The 12617-nt window shown below is 42.0% G+C and overlaps 1 protein-coding gene across 1 annotated transcript in view; it reads right to left on the reverse strand.

The window, feature by feature from the left end:
- COL9A1 (collagen type IX alpha 1 chain) overlaps positions 1-12617 on the reverse strand; it is an 86555-nt gene that overhangs the window by 53121 nt on the left and 20817 nt on the right. Inside the window, exons 7-14 of the mRNA XM_054722235.1 lie at positions 12506-12526; positions 10970-11044; positions 10607-10642; positions 10421-10483; positions 3310-3363; positions 3011-3046; positions 776-799; positions 377-430 (exon numbers count right to left, since the gene is read on the reverse strand). Of these exons, the coding sequence (XP_054578210.1) occupies positions 377-430; positions 776-799; positions 3011-3046; positions 3310-3363; positions 10421-10483; positions 10607-10642; positions 10970-11044; positions 12506-12526 (363 nt within the window). The remainder of the gene's footprint in view (positions 1-376; positions 431-775; positions 800-3010; positions 3047-3309; positions 3364-10420; positions 10484-10606; positions 10643-10969; positions 11045-12505; positions 12527-12617) is intronic.

Genomic DNA, 12617 nt, shown 5'->3' on the forward strand with positions numbered 1-12617 from the left:
GCTGTAACAGCCCTAACATAAATACCCGCAGTAATGATTGTAGCCTATTCACTTATCATTTCATGAAAAAACACTGGGCCCCAATCCTGGCTGAGTCTGTAAAATAGAGGTGACACTTCCTGACTTGATCACTAATTCTGAAAGTTGGGAAGAAAAATTTGGCTGAAAACTTTGGGGAAAATTTTAACTCACTGTACAAAAACAAGGTAGCATTGTTATCTTTTGGTCCCCATCAATATTATGAACTGAATGAAATTCATCTGTCATTTTTTTTGGATGTGCCAGGGAATAATATACAGTTTGGGTAATTTGCCTTCCCTAGTAACATCATCTTTTAAATCAGCAAATGTCTATCCAAAGATGTTGTAGTACTCACAATTGGTCCAACACGGCCAAGCTCTCCAGGGAGACCTGCTCCCCCAGGAGGACCCTGAAGACAACAAATTAGAGGGACAGGGTCATTGGTGCATATTTTAACAATCCAGCACAATTGCTATCCAGTATGATAAACAACTGACTTGGAATTATGTGTCTGTGCTAGCTTTGGTCTCTAGTGAAACAGTAAGCCATCTGACCAAATTTTAATTGCTAAAGTAGAACAGAAATTTCTCAAGTTAATGAAATACTTTGTTTAGCATAATAGAGGTGCTGTCATCGTGGGTGGGGCACTATGAACACCAGTAGGTAGGATGTTAGTTGGAGAGTAAGGCTGAGATCTGAGAAAATAGGCCATTTTTATAGACTGTGTAAACATAAATCAAAAGACGATACTCACAGGGGGTCCAGGAATACCACGGCCCTAAGAGATTAAAATGAAAATGACAATGATATGTGATTTATATTTAGTATAAAGACAGACACAGGCCTAACTCGGTTCAAAAGTACATTATTAACTCTGTCACTAAATAAATATATGATGCTCATTCTGAAGAAAGCGCTGGATGAAGAAACACAAACACGGCTCTGCTTCTAAAGGAAGGGGGAGCTTGTGCCAGCTCCTCAAACATCCCTCTGGCGTCTAAGCGAACCAGGAATATTTTTTTCCAAACTTCTTTTTAAAGAAAATCAAAGTAAAGAAGTCCCCATGCTTGCCCTCAAGAGGACTTACCATCACTCACAAAGAGACACATCACAACCTGACAGTTTAAAGAGCTTTTCATTTGTCGTGTTTTGTAAGAAACCTACATTAAGAGCAACATAGTGTAATGTTTTATAATTTATAACGTGACGTCTGGATGTTCGCCCAGACAAATATTCAGCACAGGGAGGCAAGGGAGGAAAAGGGGTCCAAACACACACTCCTTGACAGGCAGGACTCTAGTCCCAGACACCGACTCCAGTAGATATTAAAAGTAAAATGGTGCCACTCCTGAAATGACCTATGATGGGATCCTAATTTAATAGGCTGAATTTGATTTTAAAACTAGCATTCCATCCCCCTCTCCTTTACACTTTATCTCTCTTTAGCAACACCAAACTGTGTATAATTAGGGGTTGAAACCACATCATATTCATCCTCCAAGCCTCAATTCCTAGCACAAGGCTTACTATATAATAAACCCTAACTATATGCTCGTTAAACTTTATTAATAAATTGAACATCAGCTGCCTAAAATCCCTTACTTTCTCTCTTTGCTTTCCAGGTTCACCTTTCCTCTCTTGGGGTTCCTCATAACTCTTTTCTCGCCTACGCGGGCTTGAATCACTTTTATTCACAGCTATCTCTGTCTGATACCATATTCATGTTAACTTTTCATCCTAGACTTTCTTTTCTAAAAAATCCATATATGAAGCATCCAGTGGTATCAATATATACCCTCTGATAGTAATACTATTATTTCTAATTATTTAGGCAGCCAAAATAAGAAGTAATTTCACACAAGCAGTATGTTTAATGATAAGTGGGATTTTTTTCAAGGCATTCTTTGAAAAATTGCTCCTACTTGAAAATTTTAATATGTGGATCAATTTTGGGGAATGTGTTATGCTTTAAAATACCAAAGTAATCAATAAGTTATCTCATTATCAGAGACCTAGGTGATTGATAAATTTCACTAAATTTTTTAAAGGCATCACCAAAAGATGTTGAGCTCTTAGTTGAAAAATATGGAAGGAAGACCAGTGAGCTATTCACTTCTGAAAATAGGCTTTACTGGAAAAGTTGACACTTGCTGAAATATAGCAAAGAAAACAGTGCAAAGAAAAAACCAGGAGGAAAAATATAGATTAATGACAAAAACAAAAGAGGAATGAAGAGCAAAATATAAAGGAAAAGCAGCCAGAGAACTTATTCCTCTTAGAAGTAGAAATAATACAAATCTGCCAAGTTGTGCAATGTAGGAAAAGACTAGACAGGGAATCAGACAGGTGTGAATATCTGATGGCTGGTATTTCATTCTATATAATAAAAGCGTAATATGCAAATTGACCAAACAGACAAACAGTGGAACAACCATCCAGACGACCATCCAGGACCACGCTATGACACCCACTGGCACCAGGCCAGCCAAGGTGGGTGCAATGTGATTGGTCAGGGGCCCAGCCATTGCCCCATGATCGCTGCACAGAGGAGGCGGGCTGCCCTCTGCGAGGGAAGCCCAGGTCCCGGGTGCTGGCAGCCAGAGGGAAGGAAGGCCTACTCTTGCACAAATTGCATGCATCGGGCCTCTAGTAAGAGATAAAAACCAGTTATGAAGAAAGTAGTGTGATGTCATGGGCTAAACACTGAATACTTCGATTTGCTGATGTTAAGCAAGAAATGTTTTCTATCAATAAGGGCGGAAGGGGAATTTTCCATTGGGAAATACCACCTGCAAACAAACATGTATTTTACTGTACATTCACATTTCTCTAAGGTGTTTCTACTCATATTCAGAATACTTACCATGCCAGGTAAGTCATAACTTTTTTTGTAATGTCTAATATGTAGAAAACTGCATTTAAAATTTCCACAGTGGCAAATTTTTACCTAAAGATAGATTTGCAATTCTATTGCTTTTCATGCACTTACTGGAAATCCACGTGATCCCGGCACACCAGGTTCTCCCTAAAAATAAAAATAGCTTCATTGTACTTAGCTTTTTGTAGTATAAATATGTAAATATACAAACTGTATTAATATTAAAATCATTAAAACACTCCACCTGAGTGTTTTTTATTTAATTTAATTCAGCTAAAATACAATTTTAGTTGAACCGTGTATTTCAGCTGCTTCACAACTTATCTGTTAGTTGATTTGCAGTCATTACAATAAAATTATACTTCAGCATTTAATTAACACCAACAAGCAATACCAGATGGCTAACTTACTTTTTGTCCTCTTTGTCCCACAGAGCCAGGAGATCCATCAGGTCCTGTTAATCCCTAACAAAGCAAGATGATATTAGAACTGTTATAGCATCCATAGTCAAACCATTAAGCTGATAATTTCATTTTATTTATTAATTATGTACAGAATGGTTACCTATGTATAATGCAAATATTCATAAAAATATCTTTCTATATTCTTACTCAAAGGTAATGTTTAACATACCATCTGTTAGTTACTTCATATTGATAAATGTTATTACATTTCTAACTTCCTGCTAACTACATTGTTTATCACAGAGTTCAATAACTTAATGTTTTTTCCATTGCTTTGAAAAAATGCAACATAGTAACTACAGTATTCTAATAGCTAAATCTGATGGAACAACAGGTCTTAGCTGTGTGACTTATCCATATTTTAATACCTCCTTTACTTCATTTATAAAATAAAAGCACTATGTGTCTCTATAACTCTCTAATAATGTCTTGAGAATTAATAAAATGTATCTTCAATAGGAAATTAAAATAATCAATATCCTTATTGCCTTACAGCCACTAAGTAAAGCCCTCTAGCCATCTTCTAGCAATAACTGCTTATTTAAGAACATCAACTTTTAAAGTTGAAACATTTGAGAGCATTAATTTTTCTATATTACCTTCCTTAATAAAAATAGCTATACTGTAATTAAGTATATATTTTCATTTGTACAACTATGTTTATAAAATTTAAGCCACTTACTATAAAACACTTTATAACTCTCATATTTAATACTAAAGCAGTTATTAAAGCATGTCTCCAAAGCATGCTCATTTTTTTCCAGTACTTATTTTATTGTCATTCTCAACATAAAATAGATACTAAAGCAAGATAACACTATGTGTTATTTGAATTTCCATATTTGGTGAAGATACATTTTTATATTTTTAATTTTTTATTTACTCTTTGACTCTTTTAGATGTCGTTTATAATGTAATCTGGAAATGGAAATTACACCTTGCTAAAGATAATTTTATGTATGTGTATCTATATATATGCACAGATTTGTACATATACATATATGCATGATTACATAAACATCTTATAAAACCTATCTATTATTAAGATTTTGAAAAAGATTCAAGTGATATTAATTGAGGGAAGGATTCCTTGAAATTATAAAAACCCAACTTAAAAATGGATCATCAAAATCCAGTTTTAATCTATCATAGTCTACATAATTATCAATAAAATGCTTTCCTGTAACTTATAGAGAATATTTGTTCACTGGTCACCATTTTTACATTTCTCTACATTAATTAATTTCCCTCATAACTCCATAGAGTGAATAAAAGGAAGTAGAAAAAAATGAGTTGAAAATGTTAATTACTGGAAGTGTGCCAATGAAGAAAATTATTAAACCCACACAAAAGAATTTTTGACAGGCTGTCTCTTATTTTCAATTGCCCTAGTCTAATTACAACACTAATTTGGGAACAAGCCCCAACATCTTAGTTGCTGAGCACCTATGGTAATGGAACGTTGGCGTCAGTACTTCAGCAAACAAACCATACATCCATGAACCCTCTCTGGAAGCATATATGACACATAGATTTTCTAAATCTCGGGGCATGTTTAACTAATGGAACCTCTAATTCCCACTTTATGTATATGTCCTTCAATACCAATCCTAGTCAATTTTTACACACACGGCCCACTAACCATCTCCAATCTGTGACTTGAATAACTGATAAGATTAGAAGACAGTGGCTTCTATTTATGGTAGAATTCCAGCTGCACAAGAATAGAGCAGAACCAAGTAAAGGATTGGAAAAACCTGGAGGTTGCTTCCAGGTCTCTTCTTACTTAGTATCCTCCACAGGACATGATAAAGATGTCTATCCCGAGGAAGTTCTCTGAATTAAATTGAAAATATATTCTGGTATCAGATGTTACAGTGTACTCTGTTATGAAATAGCCATGTAGAAAGGCATAAAACTCCATGAGCTGTAATTGACATTTTTAGAAATGTAAAAAGAAACACTCCATGAGGACAAGGGCTGCGTGTCCATTCGATCCTAGAGCATTGCCTCGAGCATCTAATATATACCCAATACCTGACTATGGAATAAAATTAATTTAGGTCAGCCTGGTAGGTAAAAGGATATGACACCTGTCCCTTAAACAACATCTTTATTTTTTGTTGAAATCCCAGCTCTGCCGCTTATTAGCTGTGCAACCATTCACAAGTTACTTAACTACATAGTGCCTCAGTTTCCTAATCTGTAAAATAGATGTGATGATAATAATATCTACCTCATGTGGCAATGTTGAAGATTAAATGGGATATAACACACAAAGTGCTTACACCAGTGCCTGGCAGAGCGGGCTCTGAATAAATGTTTGCTACTCTTATTGTCATCATTGTTGTAGCATCAGCCCTGTTCTAGATGCTGGGAAGGGCTCACATGCATCATAAGACATGTTTCCTGTTCTCTGGGAAAGGGTTCTGCAAACAGACCAACAAACACAGATACTGACCACAGGCACTGTACTTCACAGACCTCTCACATTTCTTTGAAGCCTTACTAGTTCTACTTATACTGACTTTTCAGAATAATTTCTTAGTAACGCACTGTGCTAAACATATACCATCTCCCAGGGATAATAGTTGTATACATTCAGAGTATGTTCTAACCTCTTTCCTGTAGAAAAGGGCATGGTTTAACTATAATTCCTATCATTAATTCTAATTATTCTTCTTCCTATCTTAGATGTATGCTATAAGAATAAATAAAATACTGTTTTGCAGAGCTCGCTGAGCATGTCACAGCAAATAGTGCCTATAAGAATGTCTCTAGCAAAATTATTAATGATTAGAGGCCCGGTGCACAAATCCGTGCACATTGAAAGGAAGTTAATTAGAAGGTAGCCAGCGGGGCAGGACTGGGCAAGAGGGGCCAGACACACCCTGGAGCCAACCTCCCGCGGTCCCTCCCTGGCTGGCTGCACCTGAGGTGGCGTGGGGCTTGAAGGGTGTTGGCGGAGTGAGTCCCTCTGGCAGGTGGGGTCCCTCGACCTGGCCTGTGGGGATCGGGCCGAAACCGGCTCTCCGACATCCCCTGAGGGGTCCCAGAGTGCGAGAGGGCACTATGCAAAGTTGCTGTCGCTTGGCAGTTCCTGAGTTGAGTGTCTGCCCCCTGGTGGTCAGTGCGCATCATACCTACCAGCCAGTCAGCGGTTCGCTTAGCCTTTTATATATATATAGAAGATAGATAATAACATAGTTGTCCTTTGAGTGCAAGCTTATAACCAAGCTCCGACTTCTCTAATTTTACATGTCTATAAGGGCAAAGAACTTAAAGTCATAGCAGGAAGGAAAAGATTGTATATATAAGCCTAGCTGGTTTGGCTCAGTGGAGAAAGTATCAGCCTATGGACTGAAGGGTCCCAGGTTCGATTCTGGTCAGAGGCATGTGCTCGGGTTGCAGGCTCAATCCCGGAGGGCATTTTGGAGGCAGACAATCAATGATTCTCTCTCATCATTGATGTTTCTATCTCTCTCTCCTTCTCCCTTCCTCTCTGAAATCAATAAAAATATATATTTTTTAAAAGATTAGATATATATTTCCCCCACATTTACATTTACACACACATACATGCACACACACACACAATTTTAATTTGCAATAATTCTTACTTATTAGCCCTTTGCACTCGCTTGCTTTTTTCTCGATTCCTTTATTCTAATGCTAACCATCAAGTCACACTCGACATCGGAGTGCAAAAGGTTAAAGAAATAAAAAAGTACAATTTTACCAGTGGCAGAAAGAATTGCTTTTATATGAATGTTTATAAAGATAAAGTTCTATATAGGATGATAGTGAAGATGACTGTTCTGAACTTCCACGCTGCTGCTTGGCAGGGAGCACAAGGCTTTCCAGCCCTCGATCTAATTTCCTCCAGCATTCCAATGACTCAGGTCTGGAGACTCCAGGCATAACAGCTGCCATGACTTTTTATCTTTTCTGTCAAAAATCCACTTAATTTAGGATAATTACCTTTAAACCATGTTCCTTTCAAATTCTTCCAAACATCATCTGGTAATGTTAACATGTGGTAATGTTAACTAAATGCAAAAAAAAAATACAGCTTTGCAATGATCCAAACAGCAGAAGGCAGAGATTGGAGGTTTACGGTCCTACAACTACACTCAAGGTTCACCTATCGCGAAACATTATTGAAGCTTTCCTACTTCCCTATGTCCAGGGACAAACAAACAGCAAACTCTGATCTTGTTATTGATATTTCTTTATTCTCAATGTCTATCCTGAATTTAGAGTAAAGGACCTGTTTAAAATGTCAAATAAGACAAAGAGTAGAGTAAGAAAACTTTTTGGCTAAGAATCTTATACGTCTTACTAGAGGCCCGATGCACAAAGATTCATGAAAGAATGGGCCTTCCATCCCCTGGCTGCTGGCACCTCCTTCACTCCGACCAGAGCCACCTTTTCACTCCAACCCGGAGCCACCTTCCCGCCTTCCCACACTGCCCAGAGGCTCGGACTGCCCCGGGCCGCTTGGCGCCTGCAAATGCAAATTAACCCGCCATTTTATTGGGTTAATTTGCATACTCATTCCTGATTGGCTGGTGGGTTAATTTGCATCTTACTCTTTTATTAGTGTAGATGTGGCTCCATTTCAAAAAGTGGTAAATAAGAAACATAGAAATATTTATAAATAACTATAAAATATCAATTATAAATTATTTTTATTATCCACTGAATTATCCATATCATTTTTCATTAGTAATTCAGATTCCAAAAATTCAGTTACTCTTTTTCTCTCTATTTTCTCTGATTATCCATCTATTTAAGAACCTCATTTGTATCTGAATAAAGCAAAACTATCTAGAAAGAGAGTAAGTCTAAAAATCAAGAAATCTGGTTTCTTAGCCACTGAAGAACTCTAGGTCCCTGAGGAACCTAGTCTCCTCATAATTATTCAGTTTCCTTATCTGTGGAGAATAATATTAGCCAAACCTGCTTTCCAGATTGTTGTAAGGTTAAAGGAAATAATGTTTTGTGAGGGTGCTTGAGAAAAATGCAAATTAGTATAGTTAATATTTTGCTTAGTTCTAGGAAATGCCTAAAATACTGGCACATAGATGGATTTCTTACTTTTTTCCTCCTTCCTTTCTCTTTTTCTCTTGCTTTCCTTCTCAATCCCAGAAGACTGACCCAATATCCTCATCAGACTCTCCCTGAGGGCCTTCCAGGATCAAAGTAAGGCACTAAGAAGCCTTACTCTTACATTTTTAAACTTTGGAAATCTGGTTTGTTCTGTACTATAGTACTGCAATTACAGACACAGAAAAATTGTTATTGTAATTGTTATTTACATTTACTTCTGAAGATTTTGAAGCACTCCCATTTGTTTATCCAAAATATCTATTTATGTAGGGAAATTATAAAGCAAAACTAGGTATCGTCTTTCTGACCTTATGGTAAAAAATAAAGAATTGTTGAGCATGCTACATAAGACCATAAAACTAAGGCACAGAGAAGTCTAGCCCTCTGTCTGAGATTATTGCAACTCAATAGCAAGACAAGACTCCAGGTGCTTCAACTACCACAAAAATTAATAATGATAATACTAACAGAAATAATAATAATAATTCAATCATAAAATTTCTTTCCACACAAAACAAAAGTCAAATCAAAGTTTCAAAGAAATAAATCCAACCTATATTGGACTAATAGTTTTTTAGTGGTCTCATATTTATTAGACTTTTTTGTTATGAGGCTGTTTCAAGTCATTCAGAGTGTTTGTGTATTATACAAAAATTAATTTGATATTCAGTTTGTATTCTCCAAATATTCATCCTTGGGGGCCTCACACACTATCACTTTGCATACATACATAGAAAGTTCAAACTAGAGGCTTTGAAATGTAAAACAAAGTCTATCTCCTAAAGCATAAATACCATAAACAAATGTCCTCATTATGATAATCTGGATAAAGAAAGCACATCTTACTAGCTGTTGAAATCTTGCTATTTTGCTTTTCTCAAAATGAAGGATTTGTCCTAAACTCGAATCAAACATTCCTGGAGATTACAATCATCGGTTTTCAGGTGCTTTCTGTGAGTCAGAAAAGTCTTTAGTTTTGGGAAACGACATCAAGTGATAACTTGAAGGATAACTTGGAGGCACCACTGTCTGTGCTCTGAGAAGAGATGCCATATCCTTCTCCACTCGGTGTCTCAACCACCAAGTCCAGCACTGGCCTGTACTGGGAACTCAGTCAGTATGAGCTGAGCGCCTAAAGACGGGAGAAGCTGAGCGTCCTGAAGTAATCTTTCTCGGAGGAAATATTATTCAGGGTTAGGGTCAGTATCTGAGTTTCCTGCAGATGGGGGGAGTATGGAGATGAGTATATTGGGCAACGGTTGCTGGTTCCGCTTCACGCGACCCTAGCCAGCTTATTTTTATCTAAGAAACCCCCAGGGAAAGAGAGAAAACTAGTTTTAAATTTCCTATCCCATGTGTGCTGGCCATTGCCCTGCCCCTGCCCCACCCCCAGACACCCCCACTCCCTTCCGGCCCTCCCCTCCACCCCAGTTTCTTTTTTCTCTGCCCCTTTCCCTGCCTGAGGTTGTTTTTCTGAATTAATCTAGGGAATGGCAGTAAGAGGACACGAGCAAAGACAGCGTGCTGCGAAGCCCCAGCGGAGACCAGTAGGCGCCCATCTCCCCAAGCACCCCTTGTGCCCCCAAGTGGGGCTGAGAGTGCAGAAGGTGAGCAGAGAACGGACTGTCTGAGGCAGGAACCTGGTACCATTGCTGTTTTCTGGAAGTTGGAAATGCCAGCGCTGCGTGCCAGTCCCCAGAGAGCTCCGAGGTATGCGGGAGCTTCACCCTCGCAGGCCTCTTTGCAGAAAGCTGCTGCCTCCAAGTCAGCCAGGCAAATTCAGGGCCACAGCCCCGTTCCGACTAGGTCTGCCGCCTCCCAGCACTGTCTCCCCCCTCCTCCTGCCCTCCTCCTTCCTCCCCTACACACACACACACACACACACACACACACACACACACACACGCACACACGCACACACACATGCACACACACGCCTACTCACGTCAGCGCCAGGCGTGCCAGGCTTGCCAGAAGCTCCCGGTTTCCCAGGTTCTCCAGGAGGACCCTGAGGAGGGGGAGGGGGAGGCAGGGAGAGGAAAAGGTGACACGTTGAGACCCTGTGGACGCATGTGGCTGCAAACCACATCTAAAGGAACCAAGTGGAGTGCAAACGCGCTGATCAACTTACCGGGGGGCCTGGGGGACCCTTTGGACCTCGGTCACCCTGGAGGGGTAGGAGAGAAGGAAAGAGCAGCCTCTGAGATGCTGGGGACCCTCTGAGAGAATCCCACCATGTTCCCCACACAGACGGGAACAGAAACAAGGTAAATGAGGGAGGTTCGTGACCACGGGAGACAACCGCCTCCTCCCTCCGAAAACCCCGAGTCTTCTAAGATCCAACCCCCAACTGTCACCCAGGTCCAATCCCGCCTTTGGGGGGGGGGGGGGGGGTAGGGCAACTTGCCCCCTCAAAAAACAGCCTCGGAGCCGCTGGAGAAAGGGTAGGAAAGGGCAGGACTGGAAGACAGAGGGGCTGGAGAGAGACACTTACGTCGATGCCATCGATGCCAGGGACTCCAGGGGGGCCCGGGGGCCCCGGGGGGCCCTGCTCGCCTGGGGGACCTCTCTGACAAAAACAGCACACACGGGTTAGAGGAACACGTGGGGCAACAAGGAGACACTGGGCGCGGTGTCCTGAGGCCCCCACCTCCGCAGGGCAAGGACACCCCCCTGAGGAGGCCGGGTTTTTGAAACCCAACAGAACAGAAATGGATCAAACGTCCAAGCTGCGCAGGTTGCTGGGGCTCTGCCACGTTCTGGACAAGGCTGAACAGTGGGGTTGGAGCAGCTTGTAAGCCCCCACAGTGGGGAGAGGGGTCCTAGGGCCTCACCTCACCTCTACAAAGTGCTCTAAACCAAAGGGGTGTGAGGGAGGGAGGGGGGGGGGCTGATGCCTCCCCCTCCCCACCCCACCCCACCCCCGCCGCCCCTTAAGGGATTCAATCATGAAAACGGTGGTCACTGGATACCTTGATTGAACCAGTGATTGCAAGTCCGTGTTTTGGCTAAAATGGAACCGCTAAGGCTGGAGGTACCCTAGGTCAGGTGGATTACAATGTCGTTTTTGTCAGTCTCTCTAGTCCAGTAGAAATCGGAGGGGAATGCTCTGGAGGGAAAGATTGGGGAGGAGTGGGGCAGAAGGTCCCGACACCCAGCGAGCGCCTGGCCTCATTTCAGATTCGCCTGCAGGGACGCTCTCTGGCGTGAGGTCTTTGCGCCTTGCTTCCAAACGACACCACATTTCAGACTGACCCTAAGGAGTGGCCCGTCTTATCGCTTGCAAGCAGCTAAGCTTTTGAAATAGTGTGAGCGTGTTGCTTAGGGAATGTGGGGGGCTTTTCCACCTTTCTAAATTTAAAAAAAAAAGAAAAGAAAAAAAAAAAGCTTCTTTCATCAAGGAAAACTTTGTGTTTCTAAACTCCAGTGAGCAGACAGGTTACAATGGGGTCTTTGTAAGGGAAACCTCAAACCTCGGCCGGACTCCTCCGCCCCCGGCGCGGGCGGGCGGGAGGCGACGCCGGTGCCTTTGGGAAGTTGCTGAAATGTTTATGGGCGCCAGGGCTGCCCCGTGCCAACCCCCGCGCCACGGGCACCACGAGCGGGACGCACGGTGCAGAGCGGCCTCCTCGGGCTGGGGGAGCGGCAGAGGGAGGTTTAGGGGCGCAGGCCTGAGTTCTCGCCCGCCTTCCCCGGCTGGCTTTTGGCTGTGTCCAGGAGCGGGAGGGGAGGAGAAGGTAAGAGGAAACCAAGCTTTTAAAGCCGAGTCTGGAGACACCGGGGGCCTTTAGGGTCTGAGCCCGCAGCGTTAGGTCCCAAGTGGGAGGAGGTGTCCTTTCCCGGGCAGATGGGTCATCTGGGGTCCCCGATTCCCATGGTACTTGCTGCAGGTGCTCCGGGCCGAAGGTAGGGCGCCACCCTCAGCCCTGGAGATGCTCCGAGCCTTCCCTTCCGCTCCCTCAGCAGCTGCGCCCCCGCCTTTTCCCCGTGTGCGCTGGGAAAATGCAAACATTTTTCGCCCCCAGCTTACCTGATCGGGAGCCTGGCTGGGCTGGTGGAGGAAAAGATGGGGAGAACGTGAGAAGGCGCTCCGCCCCCGCCCCAGACTCTTGCACAACTTACTTGAGCCGCGCACAAGCAGA

Source organism: Eptesicus fuscus, chromosome 10 (assembly GCF_027574615.1).
Source record: "Eptesicus fuscus isolate TK198812 chromosome 10, DD_ASM_mEF_20220401, whole genome shotgun sequence".
NCBI classification, from domain to species: Eukaryota; Metazoa; Chordata; class Mammalia; order Chiroptera; family Vespertilionidae; genus Eptesicus; species Eptesicus fuscus.